General features: G+C 41.7%; 1 protein-coding gene across 1 annotated transcript; it reads right to left on the bottom strand.

Moving 5' to 3' along the window:
* Positions 1–8,922: 8,922 nt before the first annotated feature.
* Positions 8,923–15,472, bottom strand: LOC123995704. The gene is made up of 2 exons (XM_046299375.1): positions 14,590–15,472; positions 8,923–9,932 (listed from the first exon to the last, which is right to left on the bottom strand). Exons 1-2 carry the CDS (start codon positions 15,470–15,472, stop codon positions 9,076–9,078), a joined length of 1,740 nt encoding a protein of 579 aa, XP_046155331.1. The 3' UTR covers positions 8,923–9,075.
* Between the last annotated feature and the right edge of the window lie 7,520 nt (positions 15,473–22,992).

Below are 22,992 nucleotides of genomic sequence, written 5' to 3'. Positions count from 1 at the left end.
TTCATATTGTGGTTGGCAGGATAATATTTATGAATAATTTTAAAGGAAACTTCCTTAATTTTGTTAACAAGTAGGTATGTTTGTGGCAACATCAAACTTTTTTCCAACAGATATTATCAATAAATCCCAATAATTCCAATAAGGCATGACATAAGGTATATAGATACAACATCCTGCTGAAACAAGGATCGTATTGCTCTGTTGTTGAATGGACCAAAAGAGAAACAAATCTTTCCTAATAATTTTGCACGCCCAATTTTTCAGTTTTTGATTTGTTAAAAAAGTTTGAAATATCCAATAAATGTCGTTCCACTTCATGATTGTGTCCCACTTGTTGTTGATTCTTCACAAAAAAACTACAGTTTTATATCTTTATGTTTGAAGCCTGAAATGTGGCAAAAGGTCGCAAAGTTCAAGGGGGCCGAATACTTTCGCACGGCACTGTAAATGATATCTTGTTTCAGCTAACTGGTCTACAATTTCATTCCCTTCTACACCCGAATGTGCTGGGACCCAGCAGAATCTCACTCAATTCTCCATAATAACATTAATACCTCCAATAATAGGTCACTGTTATTAGATTTACCAGATGATAAACTACTCAATACAGACAGAGAATCTGAGCATACTATAATTCTAACAGGTTGTACGTCCTCCACCTGTCACACCCTGATCTGTTTCACCTGTCCTTGTGCTCATCTCCACCCCCCTCCAGGTGTCGCCCATCTTCCCCATTATCCCCTGGGTACTTATACCTGTGTTCTCTGTTGCCAGTTCATCTTGTTTGACAAGTCAACCTCACGACGCCAGGACAGCGGAGTCAATCACCACCTTCCGGAGACACCTGAAACCCCACCTCTTTAAGGAATACCTAGGATAGGTTAAGTAATCCCTCTCACCCCACCCCCCTAAGTTTTAGATGCACTATTGTTAAGTGACTGTCCCACTGGATGTCATAAGGTGAATGCACCAATTTGTAAGTCGCTCTGGATAAGAGCGTCTGCTAAATGACTTAAATGTAAATGTAATGTAAATGTTTTCTCAGCTCCTGCTTTTCCCCAGTCTCTCTCTTTTTTCCCCCCCTTGCCTGTCCTGACTCTGAGCCCGCCTGCCTCTGAGCCCGCCTGCCTGACCACTTTGCCTGAGCCTGCCTACCATCCTGTACCTTAGTCTCTACTCTGGATTACCGACCTCTGCCTGACCTGAGCCTGCCTACCATCCTGTACCTTAGTCTCTACTCTGGATTACCGACCTCTGCCTGACCTGAGCCTGCCTACCATCTTGTACCTTAGTCTCTACTCTGGATTACCGACCTCTGCCTGACCTGAGCCTGCCTGCCATCCTGTACCTTAGTCTCTACTCTGGATTACCGACCTCTGCCTGACCTGAGCCTGCCTGCCATCCTGTACCTTAGTCTCTACTCTGGATTACCGACCTCTGCCTGACCTGAGCCTGCCTACCATCCTGTACCTTAGTCTCTACTCTGGATTACCGACCTTTGCCTGACCTGAGCCTGCCTGCCGTCCTGGACCTTTGCACCACTACTCTGGATTATCGACCCCTGCCTGCCTTGACCTGTCATTTGCTTGCCCCTGTTGCTGTAATACACATTGTTACTTCAACAAAGTCTGCATTTTGGTCTTACCTGAAACGCGATAGCCCCCACTGGAGGGCAACTATTGTCGGCAACAGTTCAACTGAGTATACTGACAGTTCATTTATTAGTCTTCTACATATGTGCACATCAAATTTGGGAACTTAAAACGCCTGCTGCTGTGCTCCACTATCTGGGTCCTTAGATCCATCTGTGAAAAGCGCTAAAAAAGCATCAACCAGTTTTTCTATATCACTGACTACTGACCATTCTTTCCTTTCCTCTACCCAGGATAGATCAACAATGAGATCTGGGAGTAGCCATGGAGGAACATACCCTATCACCACAGACTGGCCAACCTCCAACTCCCTCAAACCACTTTCATCAGCAAGCTTTCCAACTGTCCAACCAAAACCACTGCCTTGTCTACTAGTATATTCCCAACAGTCATCTAGAACAGTATTTATTTGTCATTTAACCTTTATTTAACTAGGTAAGTCAGTTAAGGACAAATTCTTATTTTACAATGACAGCCTACCCCGGCCAAACCCTCCCCTAACCTGGACGGCGCTGGACCAATTGTGCGCCGCTGTATGGTAGCAGTGGGATGCTCAACCTCACAGCCTTTCATCCTACCACTTTCTTTGCACTGTATATCCAAAGGCATCTCACCAGGATTGTCAACTCTATAAGCATCAGATAGAATGGATCCTATTTTATCTCGAAAAGAGCGAATAAATAAGGAGGACAAAACCCAGTTATATTATCTCCCACCAATACCAAGTCTTTCCATCTTAATCAGTAGGAGTTCTCTCCACATAGTGTCATAGGCCTTTTCAATGGCAAAGACAGTATCCATTACTAGGCTGTCATTGTAAATAAGAATTTGTTCTTAACTGACTTGCCTAGTTAAATAAAATAAAAATAAACCTCTATGTTCCAGAAAATATGACATATGACAAAATATGATCTATTGTATATAATCTTTTCCATCAGTTTACACAAGTTAGAGGTCAGTTCTATTGGTCTGTAATTATCAGCACACAAAGGGTCCTTACCAGGCTTTACAAAAGGTAATATTACTGCACATTTCCAACCAGAAGGTATAACCATCTCACTCCAAATCTTATTAAATAATCCCAGGAGAACATGCATGAGGTAGATGCTTAAACATTACATAGCACAATTGATCATGACCTGGGGCTGCATATCCACAGCCTATTAAGGCTGAACACATCTCGTATGGTAAAAACAGCATCCAAAGAAGTCAAGTGTTCATTTTTCTTATACACATTAACATGAGCATTTAAAATCTCACACCTGCGTTGCTTACATACTTCATCCAAAATAACCCCACTATGTACCCTAGCAAATGTGTTTGCCAACAAACAGCTTTTTCTATATCAGTTACGGCCATTTTTTAAACACACAACCAAAAGTGGAATTTGAGTGGACTTGCTTCTTCCAGTCATCTTCTTCAGCATAGACCATGCACCCCCAGCTCAGTACCCCTGCCTATTGTAGAGCAGAATTGTCTCCATGCATTTCTCTTAATGACCATATGTAGGGATTTTCTGGTGACCGTATTACCGCCACACTGGCGGTCACAAGTCATGAAGGCAGTCAAATTCCACTTGACCGCTTAGTCACGGTAATTAGGCTTCTCCAAGCTCTGATGCTGCTGATGGTCATTAGTAGCTTACCAAACTTGCTAACTGCCTGGTACTCAGAACTCTATTGTCTCTCTAATCACTCTGACATCAATGAAAATCTAATCCAAAATCTAATCAAACACTTCATGAGAGCCCATGAGCTCATGTTGGCAACATTTCTATAGGTTATGCAATTGTGCAAGAAAACAGAGTGATGGCCTCTATTAAAAAGAGGAGGATCCCATCAGCTTTCTATAGGCTAGGCCTACTATATATATATATATATATATTTCTCAACTCTCCTATATTAAGCATATTGCAAAGATTTTTAGGGTGCATTACGACCACACAAAGGGAATGCCGGCGTGAAATTTGAGGCATTATTAAGTGTTGTCAGATTGTGAATGAAAGACTGATGAAGTGTTTACAGCCTGCGCAAAAAAACATAGAAGAGGTCATGCCGTTCATGCAACTTTTTCCAAATCATCATTAGTTGCATCATGCAGCTAATGATGTATTAAACATCAAAACATATGGCTCAACATAGTGGTCCTTCTGTAGCTCAGTGGGTTCGATCCCCGGGACCACCCATACGTAGAATGTATGCACACATGACTGTAAGTTGCTTTGGATAAAAGCGTCTGCTAAATGGCATATATTATATTAACATTTGTAGAACAACTAAAGTTACATTAATAACTCTAAATGAATCATATAGGAGTACCTATTTCTTTGTTAACCGCTCAACACAGAATGTGCATGTGCATACTCCCTCAAATCGTTTGGAGAAAATATATTTTCGATTTTATTCAGCTTTGTTCAATTGTATTCTTCATACTATAAAATAATGCCATGGAATTCTAAGCAAATCTTGTCTGCTAAATGAACTAGTGTAGCCCACAGCCATTTGGCATAGCCAGATCAGGACAACAGAGTATGCTATTCTGTTCTTCTGAAAGAAGGGGGGGGGGGTTTGTGTGCATAAAATCCCACATGTGACTGCAAGAAGACCAGGGCCAGTTAGTTAGTTGTTTTTGGAGGATAGTGGGGTGTGGCTCCTGTCCTTGAACCCAGACTGACAGCAGATGAGTTTTTTTTTAAATGTATTTTTTAGCATTTGTAATAGTTGTATTGGTTGAGGAAAATGTCTTCCATTTTGAGTAGTTTTGTTCAAGCTCCTTCAGAGGTAGCCTTAGAGTTGCGTACTAAGGAGCAGTTAATTGAATTTGCTGAACATTATCAGATTGAGATTGTTGATTAAAAAATGAGACTCTTAAAACTAGATTAAAGCAGCGTCTTAGAGAAGTGGGTGGTTTTTGTGGTCAGTCTGCTAGTAGTGAGGGTGCAGGTTTTCAGTCTAGCCCTTCATTAACTTTTGGGCAGCAAAGGGAGCTGTTGCAAATGCAGTTAGAGATGGCATTTCTCAATCACTCTAATAGACCAGAAGGACTACCACAGTTTGATGTTTCACAGAATCTTTGTTTGTTGCCTAAATTTGATGAGTCAGATCCAGACACATACTTTGCTTTATTTGAGCGTATTGCAGAAGCTAGAGCTTGGTCAGATTTGGACATGACTATGTTATTGCAATGTGTACTTACAGGTAAAGCACGTGAGGCTTTTACAGCACTGAGTGTAGGTGACAGTAAAATTTTTGCTAAAGTTAAATCAGCAGTTCTGAAGGTTTACGAGCTTGTGCCAGAGGCATATCGTCAACGTTTTCGTTACAGGAACAAGTTAGATTCACAAACCTATTCTGAGTTTGTTCGTGATTTGACTTCTGCATTTAATCGTTGGTGTACATCTTCTGACGTTAGTACTTTTGAGGGTCTGTCTAATTTGAGGCTACAGCAAGGAAAGGAAAGACCCAGAGCGAAATACATACATTTATATACATTACATACATACATACATACATACATACATACACGTAAGGGATAAACACTTTACATTATCTAGAAATAATGGACAACTTGGTACTGCCCGAGTTTTGTTCCAGATAATGTACAGAGCGAAGGTGTTTCTACCACATACAGTGACGATTTTAGCATGTAAATCTTGGTGGGGCAAAAAAAAAAAAGTCACTAAACAATACATTAATTGCACTATAACGATGACAAACTGTGCCCACAAACTGTTAGGGCCAAAAGCTGTCCCAACAGCAGTCCCAACACCCTACCGCTGCTTTACTGCCTTTAAAAAAAACATAGCTGATATGGCTGACTTGCTTAAACAAATGTGGTTTCTACTGACAATTGAGATGTTCAGACTATGTCATATGGGGACGACCAGCGGTTAAGAGGCAATCCGTAATTTCGATTAAGACTCGAGTGGATTTGGGCCGTTCCTGGGGCCGTTTCTGTCCCTAAAATGGCAACTTTGATTCAGTTCAGGCTGCCGTATCTGGCCTGAATGACTCGGGCCTAGTCTGTATCGTCATTCATTTCAGACTGGGGCTGGATCCGGTAGCTGGGTCAGCAGTTTTAGATCTGGCATGCCGGAATCAGTCCAGATGTTTGTGCTACCTGGTTAGGCATAGGCCGACACACTTGTGATTTAAAACAAACCACAACTAACTAATGTAAAGAAGCTCATGAACACTGTGGCTAGGTCATGCTCCCTGGTGAAGTAATTATATTATATATAATTATATCATTTGGGCCAAACATGAATTTCCTTTCGTGCAATCCAGCAAACTACAATGTGCACTCGCCAACTTTCTTTTCCAATTCACAAGAGACTGAAACCAGAGATCTGTATATAATGACGAGATGATCACGTCTCTGCCCTAACAATGGGAGTCTTTGTCCCAAATGCCAGAAGGCAGGCACCAAGTTTATGTCTGTATATTATGCCCATAGAAATGCATTGGGCTTATTCTTGACAGATTTTGGCGAGATCCATCTCGCTTCGTCTCTTCCCCTCTGCTGAAGCTATATCACCTGAGAAAGTATTTGAGCGAGCGAAAGAACAACCCCTCTATACAGTGGGGCAAAAAAGTTGTCAGTCAGCCACCAATTGTGCAAGTTCTCCCACTTAAAAGATGAGATGCCTGTCATTTTCATCATAGGTACACTATGACAGACAAAATTAGAAAAAAAATCCAGAAAATCACATTGTAGGATTTTTAATGAATTTATTTGCAAATTATGGTGGAAAATAAACTTTGTTATTGACCAAATACTTATCTCAATACTTTGTTATATACCAGAAACAAAATTGTAGACCTGCACCAGGCTGGGAAGACTGAATCTGCAATAGGTAAGCAGCTTGGTTTGAAGAAATCAACTGTGGGAGCAATTATTAGGAAATGGAAGACATACAAGAACACTGATAATCTCCCTCGATCTGGGGCTCCACACAAGATCTCACCCCGTGGGGTCAAAATGATCACAAGAACAGTGAGCAAAAATCCCAGAACCACACAGGGGGACCTAGTGAATGACCTGCAGAGAGCTGGGATCAAAGTAACAAAGCCTACCATCAGTAACACACTACACCGCCAGGGACTCAAATCCTGCAGTGCCAGACGTGTCCCCCTGCTTAAGCCAGTACATGTCCAGGCCCATCTGAAGTTTGCTAGAGAGCATTTGGATGATCCAGAAGAAGAAGATTGGCAGAATGTCATATGGTCAGATGAAACCAAAATATAACTTTTTGGTAAAAACTCAACTCGTTGTGTTTGGAGGACAAAGAATGCTGAGTTGCATCCAAAGAACACCATACCTACTGTGAAGCATGGGGGTGCAAAGGGACCAGGACGATTGATCCGTGTAAAGGAAAGAATGAATGGGGCCATGTATCGTGAGATTTTGAGTGAAAACCTCCTTCCATCAGCAAGGGCATTGAAGATGAAACGTGGCTGGGTCTTTCAGCATGACAATTATCCCAAACACACCGCCGGGCAACGAAGGAGTGGCTTCGTAAGAAGCATTTCAAGGTCCTGGAGTGGCCTAGCCAGTCTCTAGATCTCAACCCCATAGAAAATCTTGATGGAGTTGAAAGGTCCGTGTTGCCCAGGAACAGCCCCAAAACATCACTGCTCTAGAGGAGAACTGTATGGAGGAATGGGCCAAAATACCAGCAACAGTGTGTGGAAACCTTGTGAAGACTTAGACAGAAAGACATAAAACGTTTGACCTCTGTCATTGCCAACAAAGGGTATATAACAAAGTATTGAGATAAGTATTTGGTCAATAACAAAGTTTATTTTCCACCATAATTTGCAAATAAATTCATTAAAAATCCTACAATGTGATTTTCTGGATTTTTTTTCTCATTTTGTCTGACATTGTTGAAGTGTACCTATGATGAAAATTACAGGCCTCATCTTTTTAAGTGGGAGAACTTGCACAATTGGTGGCTGACTAAATACTTTTTTGCCCCACTGTATGTAGCCCATGTATCTGATACTGTCTCGCCAGAAATAGTATGCCATACTCTTTTGGTCCAGACAGAATCAGATACATGGTCTACACATACTGAGACACAGGGACACTGTTTTGCTCGCTCAGATGCCTTAGCTGAGATTGATGGGTCTTTCTGTCGGCGCGTGTCTCGGTCAAATAAATGATCAATATTTGATTTGGTCGGGCAAGGAGGTACGCAGGCCCTGCTTCAGATATATAGTACTAGACCTATACACACGGAGGATAGATTTCACAGGTACTTGGTTGAGTGTACAATTACAAGACAACAACAAAAAATCAGCTCCCCAGAGTGGTTTCCACAATTTCAGATTCAGAAATCCTTGTCTGATATCCCTATTTTTAGTTATAAGAAAGGAACTCTGTGTAGGAATAGATTAACCTGAGGCTTCTTTAATTTACAATCAGTCTTTTCTCCCGAGTGGATCTAAGGCACTGCATCTCATTGCTAGAGGCATCACTACAGACACCCTGGTTTGAATTTAGGCTGTATCACAACCGGCCTTGATTGGGAGTCCCATAGGGCGGTGCACAATTGGCCCAGCGTGGTCCAGATTTCGCCAGTGTAGGCCGTCATTGTAAATAAGAATTTGTTCTTAACCGTCTTGCATAGTTAAATAAAGGTTACATTTTTTAAGTCAAATAGTAATGTTATTACTTTCCATATCCTGTTTCTCTCTCTCGTTGACCCAACTAGTATGCAATCAACATTTTGATTTAGGATAAAAAGGTTTCCCTTGTCCAACGTTTGAATTACAGTTCACAATGTTTCTCACAAAACATTTTCAAATTGCCATTCTTAAAAGCATTTTACAATGTTGTAGAAGGTTGTGGTATCGTACTAGATTGTATATGCTCCTGTCCTGAAAGTCATACAGTAAAAAATAAATCAGTTTAATTTCATGTGTATGTTCAGCACTAAAGAGTCAAGACTAAAGTATACTGCAATCTAGCCTCATGAAAAGCACTAGCTGGTAGTGGTGTAGCATTGCGTGGGTGATCTTCGGGACAAGTAAGAGTTGTGATTGTAAGCATAGAGTTGTGTTCTATTGAATTCTGTGATTGAGGTCCTCTCTCGCTCCTAATTTCTGTAACTCTCATGCAGGCTACAGTTGGTAATTTAGGGAACAGTATTTATGACACGAGTTAACTGAATGAAGGTTATCTGCATTATGAGAGCGGCTGGAGACTGGTGTCACTTATAAATATGAGGAATCATTGTCATGAATATAAGATTTTTTTTGTAATACCATTTATGAGTATTTCAACCATAACATAGCATACAACATTCAATGGTATAATTAAACACACGTCATGCTAGGATATCACACTTTGAATGTATGTATGCACATACAGTATACATTTAAAATACAATCAATGTTCTTCTATTAGTACCTGCTGACTAATATGCGGCTGCTGCCCTCCCATTACGAACGGAGAGTATATGGTGGCTCAGAGACTTAATCATCTTTTCCAGGCGAGGTTTGGGCATGGCATGGCGGCTGAACCAGTAATTATCCCAGGGCCTATACTGGCTCAGTGGGCAACAGTACATTGCATCAGAGGCGATCAGGTGGCTTCCAACACGCTTGGATACATAAAGCTTGTAGTCCCACAGGGGGCAGCGTTCTGGGTCGTCGGCCAGGCCATGCATCCGTACGGGGCTCTGTTCTGGGAAATTAGTATTGTTCCACTCCAGGTATTCCAGTTTTTCCCCGTCGCCCGTCCCTGGGTGGGTCTCAGTGGCCGTGTGGAAGTCGGAGACTCGCCCGGGCCAGACTCCCTGGAGGTGGAACTTCCCAAAGGCCTTGAGGTTGTTGAGCAGGACCAGGTTGAGCAGCCCATCCGGTGTGGCCCTAGACAGGACCCCTGCCTGCCTCAGTGCAGCCTCCTCTTCTCTCCTCAAGCTCTGGATCACCAGGATATCTCTGTCCCACTCTCTCTGCTTCAAGTGCTGGCAGCAGCTATCCAGTTCCCTAATGGTGTTTGTGAACTCGGCTGACTTCCGGATACTGAAGCTGCAGCCCTGGTTCTGCAGATCACGGTCCAGCATACGGGCGTATGTCGTAAGAGTGCTGCTGCTCAGGGCCTGCAGGCGGGACTCCTCCCACACATACTGGAAGAAGGCGACCAATAACCTGTCCAGCTCGGCGATAGGCAGGCTGCCTGGACAGCGGGCCCCGGAATGGTTTTGAGAGTTTAGCCACATGACAAAGGTCATGAGATTGCCCAGGCTGGCCTCTGCTCTCTTTGGCCCCCCTGGAAGATAGAAAAATAACAGTCACACTATTAACCTTGCCCCAGACACCATTTACATTGAATAAACATTACAGTAATTTAAATGTGAGTAACTACAATGTAAACAATCATACTATTACCATCGATAATAGCGCCGAAGGATATGGCCACCGTTTTACGATCCTGCAACCAATTGTGCTATTGTGTATGTTTTTTTTGCATTATTTGTAACTTATTTTGTACATAATGTTTCTGCCGCTGTGTCTTATGACCGAAAATAACTTCTTGATATCAGGGCAGCGATTACTCCCCCCGTGCTGGAGGAATTCTTCAACGAGTCAGACGGGAAGGATTTACTCCAGACACCCGACAAGGCCCTCATCCCTGTCCATCCCTGCAGGAGGAAAAGACGGAGGTATCATGGACGACAGTCCGGGTGCCTTTTAAGAATACGGCGCAGAGAGGGTAATCTACCTTTACCATCGGTCCTATTAGCCAATTTACAATCAATCGATAATAAAATAGACAAACTACGAGCACGTATATACCACCAACGGAACATTAAAAAATGTAATATCATATGTTTCACCGAGTCGTGGCTGAATGATGACAACATACAGCTGGTGGGTTTTAAGCTTTTTCGGCAGGATGGAACAGCAGCCTATTGGTAAGACGAGGCGGCGGCCTATGCATATTTGTTAACAACTGGTGCACGAAATCTAAGGAACTCTCTAGGTTTTACTCACCTGAGGTAGAGTATCCCATCATAAGCTGTAGACCACACTTTTTACCAAGAGAGTTTACATCTATATTTTTCATAGCTGTCTATATAGAGTTGAAGTCGGAAGTTTACATGCACTTAGGTTGGCGTCATTAAAACTTGTTCTTGTTAACAAACTATAGTTTTGGCAAGTCGGTTAGGACATCTACTTTGTGCATGACAAGTACTTTTTCCAACAATTGTTTACAGACAGTGAAATAATCTATCACAATTTCAGTGGGTCAGATGTTTGCATACACTAAGTTGACTGTGCCTTTAAACAGCTTGGAACATTCCATAAAAAGATGTAATGACTTTAGAAGCTTCTGATAGGCTAATTGACATAATTTGAGCCAATTGGAGGTGTACCTGTGGATGTATTTCAAGGCCTACCTTCAAAATCAGTGCCTCTTTGCTTGACATCATGGGAAAATCAAAGAAATCAGCCAAGACCTCAGAAAAAAAATTGTAGCCCTCCACAAGTCTGGTTCATCCTTGGGAGCAATTTACAAATGCCTGAAGGTACTACGTTCATCTGTACAAACAATAGTATGCAAGTATAAACACCATGGGACCATGCAGCCGTAAAATCCAGACTTTATTATTATTTAACTAGGCAAGTCAGTTAAGAACAAATTCTTGTTTTCAATGACGGACTAGGAACAGTGGGTTAACTGCCTATTCAGGGGCAGAATGACAGATTTGTACCTTGTCAGCTCAGGGGTTTGAACTTGCACCCTTCTGGTTACTAGGCCAACATTCTAACCACTATGCCGCCCCAGACTAAGGTTTGCAACTGCACATGGGGACAAAGATCATACTTTTTGGGGAAATGTCCTCTGGTCTTATGAAACAAAAATAGAACTGTTTGGCCATAATTACCATAATTATGTTTGGAGGAAAAGGGGGGAGTCTTGCAAGCCGAACAACACCATCCCAACCGTAAAGCACGGGGGTGGCAGCATCATGTTGTGGGGGTGCTTTGCTGCAGGAGGGACTGGTGCACTTCACAAAATAGATGGCATCACGAGGCAGGAAAATTATTTGGCTATATTAAAGCAACATCTCAAGACATCAGTCAGGAAGTTAAAGCTTGGTCGCAAATGGGTCTTCCAAATGGACAATGGCCACTAGCATACTTCCAAAGTTGTGGCAAAATGGCTTAAGGACACAAAGCCCTGGCCTCAATCCTATAGAAAATGTGTGGGCAGAACTGAAAAAGTATGTGCGAGCAAGGAGGCCTACAAACCTGACTCAGTTACACCAGCTCTGTCAGGAGAAATGGGCCAAAATTCACCCAACTTATTGTGGGAAGCTATGTTTGACCCAAGTTAAACAATTTAAAGGCAATGCTACCAAATATTGAGTGTATGTAAACTTCTGACCCACTGGGAATGTTATGAAAGAAATAAAAGCTCAAATAAATCACTCTTCTATTATTCTGACATTTCACATTCTTAAAATAAAGTGGTGATCCTAACTGACCTAAGACAGGGAATTTTTACTCTGATTAAATATCAGGAATTGTGAAAAACTGAGTTTAAATGTATTTGGCTAAGGTGTATGTAAACTTCCGACTTCAACTGTACCACCGCGGACCAATGCTGGCACTAAGACCGCACTGTATACGGCCATAAGCAAACAGGAAAACGCTCATCCGGAGGCGGTGCTCCTAGTGGACAGGGACTTTTCTATCAGCATGTTAAATGTGCAACAAGAGGGGGAAAAAAACCTCTAGACCACCTTTACTCCACACGCAGATGCGTACAAAGCTCTCCCTCGCCCTCCATTTGGCAAATCTGACCATAATTCTATCCTCCCGATTCCTGCTTACAAGCAAAAACTAAAGCAGGATGCACCAGTGACTCTGTCAATAAGAAAGTGGACAGATGAAACATATGCTAAGTTACAGGAGTGTTTTGCTAGCACAGACTGGAATATGTTCCGTGAATTTTCCGATGGCATTGAGAAGTGAGGAGTACACCACATCAGTCACTGGCTTCATCAATAAGCGCATCGATGACGTCGTCCCCATAGTGACTGTGGGTACATACCCCAACCAGAAGTCATGGATTACAGGCAACATCCTCACTGACCTAAAGGGTAGAACTGCCGCTTTCAAGGAGTGGGACTCTAATCCGGAAGCCTATAAGAAATCCTGCTATGCCCTGACAAACCATCAAGCAGGCAAAGCGTCAATACAGGACTAAGATGAAATCGTACTACACCGGCTCCAACACTCGTCGGATGTGGCAGGGCTTGCAAACTATTACAGAATACAAAGGGAAGTACAGCCATGAGCTGCCCAGTGACACAAACCTACAAGACGAGCTAAATTACTTCTATGCTCGCTTCGAGGCAAATAACACTGAAACATGCAAGAGAGCTCATCACTATACTAAGGACCCTGGGACTAAACACCTTCCTTTGCAACTGGATCCTGTACTTTGTGACGGGCTGCCCCCAGGTGGTAAGGGTAGGGAACAACATCCGCCACGCTGATGCTCAACATGGGGGCCCCTCTGGGGTGCGTGCTCAGTCCCCTCCTGTACTCCCTGTTCAATCATGACTGCATGGCCAGGTACGTATCCAACACCATCATCAAGTTTGACGATGACACAACGGTGGTAGACCTGATCACCGACAACAATGAGACAGCCTATAGGGAGGAGGTCAGAGACCTGGCCGTGTGGTGCCAGGACAACAACCTCTCCCTCAACGTGATTAAGACAAAAGGAGATGGTTGTGGACTACAGGAAAAGGAGGACCGAGCACGCCCCCATTCTCATCGACGGGGCTTTAGTGGAGCAGGTTGAGAGCTTCAAGTTCTTTGGTGAACACATCACCAACACCAACTAAGACAGTCATGAAGAGGGCACAACAAAACCTATTCCTCCTCAGGAGACTGAAAAGATTTGGCATGGGTCCTCAGATCCTCAAAAGGTTCTACAGCTGCACCATCGAGAGCATGGTTGCATCACCACCTGGTATGGCAACTGCTTGGCCTCTGACCGCAAGGCACTACAGAGGGTAGTGTGTACGGCCCAGTACATCACTGGGGCCAAGCCTCCTCCCATCCAGGACCTCTATACCAGGCGGTGTCAGAGGAAAGCCCTAAAAATGGTCAAAGACTCCAGCCACCCTGGTCATAGACTGTTCTCTCTGCAACCACAGGGCATCGGTACCGGAGCGCCAAGTCGAGGTCCACAAGGCTTCTACCCCCCAAGCCATAAGACTCCTGAACAGCTAATCAAAGGGTTACCCAGACCCCTCTTTTACGCTGCTGCTCCTCTTTGTTTATAATCTATGCATAGTCACGTACATATTACCTCAACTAACTGGTGCCCCCGCCCATTGACTCTGTACCGATACCCCTTGTATATAGCCTCGCTTGTTATTTTACTGCTACTGTTAATTTGTTACTTTTTTTTCATGTTTCATGTTTTTACTCATGTTTTTTCCAGTTAACACTTTTTGGTTAACTTCTTAAAGCAGGGGTGGGCAATTCCAGTCCTCCAGGGCCTGATTGGTGTTACAGTTTTGCCCCAGCTAACACACCTGAATCCAATAATCCCCTAATCATGATCTTCAGTTTAGAATGCACTTTGATTAATCAGCTGTGTTTGCTAGGATGGAGTAAAAGTGTGACACAAATCAGACCCTTGAGGACTGGATTAAAGCATTATTGGTCAAGTGCTTGTAAGTAAGAAATTCACTGTCAGGTCTACCTACACCTGTTGTATTCGGCACATGTGACATAAACTTTGATTTGGTGTTATAACCACTATATTCTGTGCTGTAATGTAAAGTCCTACCCACATGAAAATATATTTACCATAGCCTCTGTACAAAGCAGGTGCTATTAGTAAATCTGTCCAATAATAATGTACTAATCATTACCGCAGCAGATGTACTCACTTTTCTCTGCTGGTTTCTTGGGTGCTGCCTTAACCTTGCCTTTATTAAGGGGACAGTGCCCTGAGGCCGCACCTGATCTCTCAGGTGTAGGTGGGAAGATGGCAGCACTACAGGAGCCCTGCCTGTGGGTTTCACCCTGGCCCTGGAATAGGGGTTTAGGAGGGGAGAGGGAACACTGTCCACCCTTAGGAGTCGCCCACTCCTCATCTTCTGGGGCACGCTCAATGTCTGAAAGGCGGCTTCGGAGAGGGGTGATGTCAAGAGCTGTAATGAGGTTTTCATTTGGGCCTGGGCTTTCCTCCTTTAGAACTGTCCTCTTTTCAATGCCCCTTCCCTCTTGGTTTGTCTCCTTGTTCTTTTGCTCTAGCTCCACCCTAACTTCCATGTTGATATTGCCTTTGGGTTGCTCCTTAACAATCATCCTAGGAAAGAATGGTTGTTTCACAGTTCTCTGCTGCTTGGACTTTAAAGTCAAGGCCTCTTCCAGCATTCTCACTGGGGCATCTCCTCCCTCTCTTGACACATGGGTCACAAGGCTACAGAGGCTCACATCAGATTCAACCCCATTTTCATCAGTAATATTCCCAATGGATGGGGTATATACCATCTCCCCTTCCTCTTCCTCATCCGAGGACAGGCATTGTATTCTCCTCCTCTTGCTCCTATGACCTACATCCACCTCCTCTGTCTTTTCCTCCTCAACTTTCACCTCTGTGGCAAGTGTCAAGGCCCAGTCGAAGGCATGTCCAACCTCACATCTCCAATTAACTTTGCACTGATGCCCAACCCCTGGGTTAAGTTTTCCCTTGTGCCAAAGCTTGTGGGGACAGTGGGAGCCATGAGAGTGAGCCCAAGTGACTAATTTCCTAAGATCCTCCAGCATAATACCTGCTTGGACATGGCAGGTGGGCTTTCAAAGTAACAAAAAATACAAATGTAAGCTTGGAGTGTCTGGCAACCAGTGACAGTTAAATCAACTATTTGCATTAATCAGTGCTTGACTTGGGCAGGAGCTCATCAGAGCGGAGTACCTGCACCTCAAATGTTACATTAAATAATCCTCCCAGGAAGTATTGTTTATTTGATCAATGGGGGGGAAATATACATTTTAGCCTATGAGGCTATCAAATCTGAAAACACAGACACAATGTATGTTATAAACTACTCATCCGAGGACAGTTTAGCGTAGTTATTAGAAAAGAAATGTAGCCTATTTGCAAACTAAATCAGTGTAAAGCAAAATGCCTTACCTCTTCCATTGCTCCTATGCCTTTGCTGTAGAGTGCAAAATCAATAACGTCGATTATTGTCAAATATCTTATTACCTAATTTTTAAATGCTCTGCAACACTAAGTTTGTGCATTTACTTTGAAACATCAACAAGCAATCATCTAATGTTGTGACAACAGTATTTTGAATGTCATTGGAATTTTAGAACGTTCAAATACACCGCGAAAAGTATGGCATGTTTTCAAAGCGTGTGAAACGTCTCAACCAGAAGAGGTGGCTCCGCTCGACAACGTTTCGCTACAAAAGATTGACAGCTTCGTTGGCGTGGGCATGAACCTATTCAAGTAAGTAAGTCAGTACATTTTTGAAAATGTTAAAAAACGATGTATTATTAGCCAGCTAGCTATGTAGGCTAATTAGTGTGTAGGCTAATGAGTTGCTAGCTAAATACTTGGCTATGTGAAATATCATCAGTTAGCTTTCTTCATATTAGCATGGTATCTTGATTTAGGCATATTTAGAATTTTAAATAAAAAACTCAGGCTCTAAATACATTTGTAGATTTCAGCAATGGAAGAGGGTGAAATAATTTTCTGCTTCAACTGTCATAAAAAGAGTACGTTTAGTAGTTAAATAGGGCGGTTTGTAGGATGACATCATGAAAAGAGTATCCAGTTCTCGTCCTTAGAGATGAGAACTATGAAGACAGGCAGATAATAATCATGGCTGTGTAATTTAAATAAAATTAAACATGTTGCTTTGTGATGTCTTTCCTGAGACATGCTGAAAGCCTGTCTGCAGATGAAGAGGTCCCAGTGAATGTCCCAAGAGACTGCTGACACGTCCTTGTTATGCCATAGGTTGTATGTGTACTTATGTTATCACATGTTGTACACAACAATACAGTTAAAAGTCACACACAATGTAGGCTACAAACTTATTACAACTGTAGCAGGCCAATCCTTCTCCCGGAGGTATGCTGGGTGTGCAGGCTTCTGTTCCAGCCCAGCACTAACACACTTGATTCAATGTATCAAACCTAATGAGTTGACAATAACGTGTATTATTGCTGGGCTGGAATAGAAGTCTGCTCACCCTTTAGATCAGGGAGTGGAGCAAGGTTAGCCACCTTTTGGTATGATCTTTTTTTTAATCCAAAATGATGCTTTAGTAAGAATAGCCTACATACTAAAATGTCTAATATTCTGCCCTTGAGTTGCGTTCCCATGCAAAACTAGCAAAACTAGACAGATAGCTAACAACTAAGTCTTCAATAAAACTCCCAAGGCGTGACTTTTCTTGAATGAATATATTGAAAACGTTTATGTTGTGAAACTGCAAAATACAGAAAAGAATATACTTTAGTGTTCAATTCACACCGACATACTGTAGCTGTACATTAAACATTTGAAGTTGCATAAATACAAAGCACGTGCTAAGGTACCATGCATCTGGCATGATGCCAAACCATATAGCTAATTGTTAACCATATGGTAATTGCTCCTTTCATTACTCTAATAATGTATAACCATCTATGTAGAATAACAAAGCATATTACACTAGAAACAGTAACAAAACTACAGTATTGTATATTTTACAATTCGTTTGCATGACGCATGAGCAAAGTAATACAGCTAACGACATACACAAAAGGCATTGCAATTTGTGAGTAAATGCAACCAACATTGATATGTAAGAAACTCTATCATAACAAGATTATTATCATTAGCTAAATGCTTGAATTGAACTTTACAAACAAATATTTTTCCAAGGCTGAAGCGTGACAAGAAATAACTACATTGAAAGACCTGCACCGTAGCCTTGTTTGTAGCTGCTTCTTTGCGTGCAAAACAAATTCTGAACTTCCCGTTTGCGTTGTCTTTCTAAGTACCAGAAAGCGCCACTAGGGGGCAAATAACACCATTGAACACAATGAAAATCCAATTTAACCATTGTAATAAAATAATCTGTTATCTTCTAACAGGATGGCAGCACATCTAACATTTACAAACAAGTTAGATTATTAGATTATTTGTACATTTTGAAATGATATGTTGATTCATTCAATGTTGATTAATTGAAGTGTTTAAACTTGTTTTAATTGTCCATGTAAAAACATTATTCAAGATGAACTAGTGTCAATATTCATTAATCACACATCACAATTCTGCAATAAAAATGTATGAAGGGGATCTGTCTCTAATTCGTCTGTGTTTCCTGTGTTGCTTTCTCAAATGAACATGACCCTTTTTGTCCAGTTGTGAGCTTTCCAATATGTTTTATTTGATTTACTCGGTCTCAAGATATCAGCTGAGGTGAACCCATTTAGCAGTTTATCATAATGGAATGCATCACCAATGCAGACAGGCCTAGAGTATGATGACATTACTAGCCTAATGGGCATATACAATCCATGTGCCCATTGTCATTGTACATCTGAAGCAGAGAGTAGCTAAACTCACACATCATTTGCACATTGTTGAACTAGCTATATGTTCTCAATTTAAAATGATACCTGTAGATACTGTATATGAGGCTAACCATAAACCAGATTTTGTACATTATTTTTCTGACATTAAATTGTTTAGAGTAAATTCAACCCTTGCATTCTATATACATTACTGTACATTAAAATATGTCACTGACAATTTGTAGGCTAATTAAAAATGTCTAAAAGGAAAATAATGGATCATGGGGAGTGTTGTAATTCTGCCTTGTTTATTTGCTGAGAAATCTTTTAGAATACAGAGACAAAATCAGAAGTTCAGTGGCATGGAGGAGGATTGCAGACATGTTGATGGTGAGTGAAGATACATTTGCACAACAATGTTTATGTTTTACAAGTAGGCCTATGTATTTTACAGAAAGTGAGCTATAATCGTCAATCTCGTGACACAGGTCAAATGAAAGCGCCATAAACTGAGAATCACAATGTTAAAATACCACAATCCAATTGGTAGCATACTACAGGATAAATGCATGTTTAGGGTACCATTTACAATGGTATTGCGTGATACTGGTGATTCCTAACCTTTGGTGTGCAAATTTCACAATTTAATTTAGTCAACACATTCACAAATTGTGGCTTTGGTCAGTTTTTAGGTTTAAATGTATTTATGTTCCTAGCTAGTTAGCAGCACAAGCAAACGTATAATCTCTCTTCACCCACCATCAATACCAACAATCTCTGCAATCCTCCTCCATGCCATTGACTGTATGATTGTGTCTCTCTGTATTTTTACAAAGCCACATCATATAGTAATACCAATCACATCGATGACTGGCTTTCCTATATTTTTTTGTTGTTGTGCTTGCCCGGAACTAATCACAGGTAGAACTATGTTTCATGAACGGAATATTTTCAAGCAAACATCTGCTCCTCACCTGATTGGTTAACGGAAGCGGTGGCCGCGTGATATTTGCATAAAGTAGAGCAGAGATTTTTCAACCTCACAATCGCCTGCGTATATTGCTTCGCGTGCCCCTATTGAGAATGAATGGGGCGGGGCTTCGTCTGACAAATGTGGAAGTGGTGGAAACCTTACGTCAGTTAACCGCACGATGGCGCTCAAGCGCAGATTTAACAGCACACGGCAGCACATGAAACGGCGAACCCGTTTCCAGGGCAATCGAACACACTTGACCAACATAATCGTGTGTGACACTGCCGATAATAACCAGCACACTATTAAGATTGTCCTAAAAATTCGAATTGATTATTGGCCATGATTTGGATGGAGTGTAGGCTCCCGCGTGTTTCAACAGTCTAAGGCACTGCATCCTGGGCTGTATCACAACTGGCTGTGATTGGGAGTCCCATAGGGTGGCGCGCAATGGGCACAGCCACTGGGGAGCCAGGCCCAGCCAATTGGAATTATTTTTTTTCCCCACGAAAGGGCTTTATTACAGACAGAAATACTCCTCAGTCTCATCAGCTGTCCGGGTGGCTGGTGTCAGGCGATCCCACAGGTTACTAAGCCGGATGCGGAGGTCCTGGGCTGGCATGGTTACACGTTGTCTGCGGTTGTGAGGCCGGTTGGACGTACTGCCAAATTCTCTAAAACAATGTTCGAGGCGGCTTACAGTAGAGAAATTAACATTAAATTATCTGCACACAGCTCTAGTGGATATTCCTTCAGTCAGCATGCCAATTGCACGCTCCCTCAACTTGAGACATCTGTGGCATTGTGTTGTGTAACAAAGCTGCACATTTTAGAGTGGCCTTTTATTGTCCCCAGCACAAGTTACACCTGTGTAATGATCATGCTGTTTAATCAGCTTCTTGATATGCCACACTTAATCAGGTGGATTATCTTGGCAAATGAGAAGTGTTGACTAACAGGGATGTAAACAAATTTGTGCACAACATTTTTGAGAAATAAGCTTTTTGTGTATATGGAAAATGTCTGGAATCGTTTATTTCAGCTCATGAAACATGGAACCAACACTACATGTTGCGTTTATATTTTTGTTCCGTATACATTTAGCGGAATTTTATGAAGGGAAAGATTTGTCTGAGAAGTTTTCAAAATACTTTAAATATTATTAATTTCCATGTCGGCTCTATTGCCGCGTTTACGTGCTAGTTGGAAGTAGGAAACTTGCACATTTCCAAATTGCTAACTCGTAGCAAGATGATCCCGAGTTTTCCACTCGGGAAGTATGAAATACGTCTGATGGCTTCTGACAGAGTTAGCACATCCAGTTAGTTGCATTTAATAAAACAGGTTGTTTCTTTACATGGTGGGACAGCTGATACTTATATTAATAATAATAATAATTATAATATATAGGCTATTTTAAATGTTGTTAATATTAAGAAAAATATTTGTGAAAAAAAAGTTCTGATTGTCCAGTCTTTCAAGAATCCCTGAGGTATATCTATGGCTCTGATAGCTGAACCATATGTTTGGATTTGTATAAATAAGAAGCAACTTTAGATTAGTATGTCTTGCATTATTACTCATGTATTTATTTCACACTGTTAGGTAGGGGTACATCTTTGGAACTATCAGAATAGAATTGTTCACATATTCCCTTTCAGAACATGCAGCCCTAGACAGACCTGTATTGTAGCTCAATGTATTTTGGCTGTGTGATGATGAATGGTGAGCCTAGAGAAACAATGGGCTTCAGTCTGGTCTGGTCTATGGTGGACACATCAATTATTCATCAATGGGCAGGTGTATCACCTGCACCCAAACAGAATGGTAATTTTCTGAAAGGGAGCATGTGAGGTAATTATTTATGGTGTGTTACCTGATATACAGAGATGCTTGTGAGATACTGTTGGCAGGTGAGTTGAGGAGCTTCCACTGCAATTGGCACACATTAAGTTTATTTCCTATTTATTCAGTGTATGTACAGAATGTACACTGAACAAAAATATAAATGCAACATGTAAAGTTTGATCCCATGTTTCATGAGCTGAAATAAACACTGCCAGAAATGTTCTATACACACAAAAAGCTTATTTCTTTCAAATGTTGTGCACTAATTTTTTTACATCCCTGTTAGTGAGCATGTATCTTTTGCCAAGATAATCCATTCACCTGAGAGGTGTGGCATGTCAAGAAGCTGATTAAACAGCATGATCATTACACAGGTGCACCTTGTGCTGGGGACAATAAAAGGCCACAGTAAAATGTGACGTTTTGTCACGCAACACAATGCCACAGATGTATCAAGTTTTGAGGGAGAGTGCAACTGGAATGCTGATCGCAGGAACGTCCACCAGAGCTGTTGTTATTGTTACTTACTGTATTTTATTGTGTTACGTTTAATTATTTTTTGCTTTAGTTTATTTGGTAAATATTTTTTTAACTCTTCTTAAACTGCACTGTTGGTTAAGGGCTTGTAAGTAAGCATTTCACTGTAAGTTCTACCTACACTTCTTGTATTCGGCGCATGTGATAAATAAAGATTGATTTGAGTTGTTGCCAGACAATTGAATGTTTGTTTCTCTACCACAAGCTGCCTCCAATGTCGTTTTTGAGAATTTATCCAACCTGCTTCACAACCACAGACCACGTGTATGGCCACTGGATGTCAACGTTGTGGACCGAGTGCCCCATGTTGGCGGGGGGGATTATGGTATGGGCAGGCATAACCTTGATAAGGAACACAATTGGCATTTTATCGATGGCAATTTGAATGCACAGAGATACCATGACGAGGTCCTGAGGCCCATTGTCGTGCCATTCATCCACCACCATCCCCTCATGTTGTGAGGCTCTGTGCACAATTCCTGGAAACTGAAAATGTCCCAGTTTTTCTAGGGCCTGCATACTCACCAGACATGTCACACATTGTGCATGTTTGGGATGCTCTGGATCGACGTATACGACAGCATGTTCCAGTTCCTGCCAATATCCAGAAACTTCACACAGCCATTGAAGAGGAATGGACAACATTCAACAGTCAAAATTCAACAGTCAAAATCAACAGCCTGATCAACTCTATGTGAAGGAAATGTGTCATGCTGCATGAGGCAAATGTTGGTCACACCAGATACTGATTTATTTTCTTACCCATGACCCCACTTTTTTTTAAGGTATCTGTGACCAACAGATGTATATCTGTATTCCCAGTCATGTGAAATCCATAGATTATGGCCAAATGTATTTATTTCAATTGACTGATTTTTACATGATCTTTAAAATTGTTCCATGATGCGTCTATATTTTTGTTCAGTATATGTTGACATGATGCAAATCTTCTGTACATGTTAATAAAAAAAACGTACATTGTATTTTAATAGATTATCTTTCATCTGCACAGTTGTCGTTGTCAGTGTAGCCTAGTTATGCCATTTTACATAAATTGCATTCAACCCATCTCTCCTTATGATGTTTAATTGTTACAATTTAAATGAAGGGAAGAGGAATTTAGATTTTCTTTTGTTGTATAGGATGTTGCCATTGCAGTGAGGCATTTTAGGTCCAGGTGGTATGGGGGCTCGGTCTCCCTGTCCACTACAGAGGTTTTACCACATCAAAGAGTCCCATAGCCTTTGATGCCAAACAAGGTTGAAATCTAATCCGCCTAGATAAATGTCCGATCAGGCAGCTGATCAGGCAGCTGCACAGGGTAGCCTATGCACTGACATCGGCAAAGTTTTAAACAATAAATTCCCGACTGTTTTTTGTCATCCCAGTATCTCATACATTTGCC

Source organism: Oncorhynchus gorbuscha, linkage group LG02, assembly GCF_021184085.1.
Source record: "Oncorhynchus gorbuscha isolate QuinsamMale2020 ecotype Even-year linkage group LG02, OgorEven_v1.0, whole genome shotgun sequence".
NCBI classification, from domain to species: Eukaryota; Metazoa; Chordata; class Actinopteri; order Salmoniformes; family Salmonidae; genus Oncorhynchus; species Oncorhynchus gorbuscha.
Note: the sequence above shows the minus strand (reverse complement) of the source record. Positions and strands in the feature narration are given on the sequence as shown.